The sequence below is a fragment of the Triticum dicoccoides genome, chromosome 7A (assembly GCF_002162155.2).
Source record: "Triticum dicoccoides isolate Atlit2015 ecotype Zavitan chromosome 7A, WEW_v2.0, whole genome shotgun sequence".
Classification (NCBI taxonomy): Eukaryota; Viridiplantae; Streptophyta; class Magnoliopsida; order Poales; family Poaceae; genus Triticum; species Triticum dicoccoides.
Window position 1 is genome coordinate 712,035,274 of NC_041392.1, and position 4,413 is coordinate 712,039,686.

At 44.5% G+C, this 4,413-nt stretch overlaps 1 protein-coding gene across 1 annotated transcript; it reads left to right on the forward strand.

The window, feature by feature from the left end:
• The first annotated feature begins 1,029 nt into the window (after window positions 1-1,029).
• On the forward strand, window positions 1,030-4,126 carry LOC119329835 (protein OS-9 homolog). The gene is made up of 8 exons (XM_037602930.1): window positions 1,030-1,277; window positions 1,554-1,630; window positions 2,093-2,293; window positions 2,420-2,491; window positions 3,023-3,135; window positions 3,224-3,290; window positions 3,420-3,526; window positions 3,614-4,126. The coding sequence occupies exons 1-8, from the start codon at window positions 1,175-1,177 to the stop codon at window positions 3,777-3,779; spliced, it is 906 nt and encodes a 301-aa protein (XP_037458827.1). The 5' UTR covers window positions 1,030-1,174; the 3' UTR covers window positions 3,780-4,126.
• Window positions 4,127-4,413: the final 287 nt, after the last annotated feature.

The window sequence follows — 4,413 nt, forward strand, 5'->3', positions numbered from 1 at the left end:
TAATTTGGAAGAGGTCAACATATGAATATATTATGAGTCGTATTGTCCAACAGAGCCCCTTCTTTTATGTTCCTCTCATACTAAAACTTAACTTGTTGATTCCTGCAGGAACCATGTTATTTTTGTATATTTCCATGAACAAGGTGCAATGTCATGTGTTCATGAGAAGTGTCATGCTATTAAGAATTTATCATGTGCTCTTCTTGTGCAGGAGGACCCATACAGTGGTGTGCAAGCCCACATGATGCATATAACACAAGAGTCGAGCCTGGAGGAAAATTTGGAGCTTGGCTTGTCCAAGTAAAGTAAACCATTTCATTTGGAGACTCACTCGTACGTGGCAGTGCTCTACCAACACAGATGAATGTTTGAAGGAGAGGCATCAATACATACCCCTTTTGCTATGTATGCCAAATACAAAATGGAGGTGGTGGCCACCCAACCTGTTTTTAAGACCTAAATATGTGAAATTGATGGTGGCGCGTGGAGCTCTTTGAAGAAGAGAGGCCAAATCTCTCATGAAGCATATCTTTGTTGAATAGACTGAATTATCCATATTTCGGAAAAGGAGGCAGGTGAAAGAAGCTGAGTGCTTTTAGGAGCCATCGATGGTCCGACCAAGGCAAGGTGAACACGTGTGATGCAGTCAATTCAACATCTGACTTGTTGGTCGCAAACACTTTGCTATGAATTCACTAAACTTGAGCCGATGGTAAAAATCCATGTGCCTAATCCTGTTAGCTCCTAGTATGGAGTGGCTAAAGGTGAATCTCGATGCTGGATGCCGGTGGACTGTGTCATCAGCCATCAGAGCGTGGGCTTTGGTTGTTTGTTGCCGATATATGATCTATCTGTTTAAAAACACTCTCTCATTTTATAGTTCTTGTTGTGATTTTAATTAAGTTTTAGTCTAAATTAACCAAAACCACGGGAAAGACCTTATCAATCCCAAACAAACATCAAAGCTGCGAAGGCACTCGCAGCCTCGCAGCAAGAGAAGGCGGAAACAGCTGATACGCGAACCTCCCGGGAATGCGGCTTCCATCTGCGGGAAGCGGAAAGAGGGCCGGCTTCGAAGACGGCGGAAGCGACTCTTGGGTCGCGTCGTCTCCAATCTTCCACTCTGACCGACTCCCGACCGATCTCCGCCGGAGCCTGCACGACGCCGTCGCCGATGTGGTTCGCCGGCCGGGCGAGCGCCACCGCGCCGCTCCCCCTCCTCCTGCTGCTCCTGGTCGCCGGCGCTGCCGCCACCGACCAGATCTTCACCACCTCAGGTAATCATCAATCGCGCCAGGGCCTCATCCCGATCTCAGCCCCTCCCTCCCCTCCCGGCCACCCTTGGAATCTGAACCCCCTCTTCTTCTCGCGTCTCCCTTGCGCGCTTCCTGGCCAGATCCAGCTCTCTGCTGTTCAAAATCACTCCACTGTCTCGCCGTGTTCACCTAATGTGATGCAAAATTCCTAACTGGTTGCCATATCTAGCTCGTGTTGGTTTGTTGGTTACTGAAATTAGATGGAGGACTGCACTCTGAATTGTTGGTGATTTTCAGGTGTGCCTTTCGGGAAGAACTCGCGCGAGCCGAGGTACCGCGTGGAGTTCCATCCAGTCGATTCGCCCTACCACCCGGTGAGTGGTTGACTCCTGACGAGTCCTAGTTCTGTTCTCCACCAGCAGGTTAACATGGGATTTTCTTCAGTTCTGAATTGCCGGGTTTAGCGAATAAGAATTTAAGCCGCCATAAGATGATGATGCTTTTTTTTATTGCAATAAGATGATGATACTACCAAGAAATAATAATCAGCCCATCACATGTTAAATGTATGTAACTAGCTAAGATCTCAAAAGAGTGAGGAATAGCAAGAGGAACTGCCTATCCTCTGTTCTCAAACAGGGGAATATGCTATAAGCAATGCTAATTCACTATTGTTTCTACTAAGTCATGTGTATCCCATGCCATTGTAGTTACAAACTCTGAATTTGGGTCTTTCTTTTACCTAAATTCCTTGCTGCAGAGGTTGCTGTTTGACAAACCTAATTCCTCTAGCTAATTGTAACTGTTAACGAAAGATACTTGCTGTTCTTCTGCAGGAGAATGGCCAGGAGTCTGAACCAATGACGGACCACGAGGGGAGACAATACACCTGCTACCTACCAGTGGAAGAAACCAAGACCATGAAGTCGATTGTCCCACAGAATGCAACCAATGTTATAATAGAAAGCGTACGGAAAGTTAAGCCAAAGGAGCCAGATGAACTGCTGGAGGTTCTCAAAGACCAGTGCTTCTACAGGGTGAGCATACAACTCTTTCTTTGTGCATGATAAGCACATGGGGCATATGTTTGGTCTCGTGCATGTGTGCCAGGCTAACGGAATGCCTGAAAAACGATCTGATTGTTACTGTTGTTGCTGACACAGCATGAAGGTTGGTGGTCTTATGAGTTCTGCTATTATGGAAAAATACGACAGGTTCATGTAGAAAATGAGAAGGTAAGCCATTTTCTTTGTGAGGGTCATAGACTCATAGTAAATAGGCATGCAAATTTAGAACCTTGAGGGTACCCTCCGACCCTCTTTAGTTCAACCAAATGAACTAAATTTCCAGCGTTCACTTTATTTTTGAAACTTCAGTTCATTTAGTTGAACTATAAGTAGGGTCAGAGGGTACCCTAAAGGTTCCAAATTTGCATCCCTAATAGTAAATAGATTGTGCTTATGTTGATTTTTCTACCCTCCACAAAAACTAATTCCGAATTGTTTCTGTACAAATATTGCTAGAACTGAACTCATTTACATTGTGAAAGAAGCAAACAATTTTTCTTTTGCTCAAATAATATAATACGGTTTCAATTATGTATCTTCATGCTTTCACAGTGTTATCTATGCACTTCGTAGTTGGTACAGCTTTTGAGCACCAATAGAATTACTGTGGCTTCAGTTACATATCTGCATGCTTTGCACGCCGTGGTTGCTGCTAGCACTTTTGAGTTGCCTTTTGAGTGTATATATCTTTTCTTGAAGGTTATCCAAGAGTATGTTCTAGGTGAATATGACCCTGATGCAACCGATGCTTACCATGACAATCACACCTCCGAGTCTGCTGATGAGGATCACGTGAAAGATACTTCTAAGAGGTATGATACTAAATTTGGAAAGAAGGATACAAACAACATCTGGAAGCAGAACTCTGATGAATATTTGCTGTTTCTGTGCCAATTGCAGGTATCATGTCCATGTGTACACAAATGGAACTGTATGTGATCTCACAGATATACCGCGGTACACAGAGGTAAGAAAAATAAATAGGAAAGTAGCAATATTTGTGGCTGTGGTTCTAACTTACAAGCGGTTTGATCACTATGGTGTCCTCCTGTCGAGTAGTGCATTTAACAGTACATACCCTGCCTTCTTCCTACAGGTTAGGTTTGTTTGTTCTGAGCCCACTGTACTGATCAGTTCGATAAAGGAGATATCTTCCTGCAAGTATGTTTTAACTGTCCAAAGCCCAATGCTCTGCAAGAACCCGTAAGTGCCATCTTTTCGTCTTGTTCTTCAGTTGACAGTCTCTTATTGTTCTATGATCTGAACTCATTTACGTTGTTCTGTTTGCAGGTTGTTTCAGCAGGAAAAACGCACCTTCTTCATCCACTGCAATGAGTCGCTTCCCGAAGCAGAAGCTGAGCCCGCCGAGGACGACGACTCTCTCCCAAAAGAAGCTCAGATGTCCATCGTTCCAAACCCCGACAAATTGCATAACTACGCAGCTTACGCTACCTGATTGCCCGCCAATCACGGTGCCCCCAGCTGATGAAAGATACCGTTATTGTGGAGGTTCAACAGCAAGTTGGCAACATAGTATAACTATCCCCTGACTTGGTTCTGTCTGACGCCAACTAGTGGTTACAGGGTGCTCTTTGAGCAGATATCCATTACCGAAACAGGTTGAGATTGCCTTAGAGGTAGATTAAGGGCAAACCAAGAGTGTCCTGCTGTACTGTAGTGGTATATAATTTAGTAAAGGGGGTATTTGAGATTCAGTGGCAGGCTTTAGACACATCACCAACAATTTTCTTCTTAAAATGTTCATAAAAACAGTGCAGTGATCTTGAGAGGTTGTGCTTGCTACGCTATTTGCGAATAGAGAGATTGCCCTGAAGCAAAGGACCATCTTGTGAGCGAAGGTAGTGCTTGCTTCTGAGTGCAGATGTTAGGATGCCTTTGCCCTGACCATTCTGTTGATGGCTTCAACCTTTTTGAATTTTGATGCCAAGCTCAAGAGCAAGGAGCATGTGGGTTAGGGTTTAGAAAATAGAAGCAGGCGGCAACTATCTCTGGCAGATCTCCACCCATGTTAGTACACCGTGCTGAAGAGATTAAGGCCTGAGGGTGGGATTCAAGGCAGTCAAACAAGG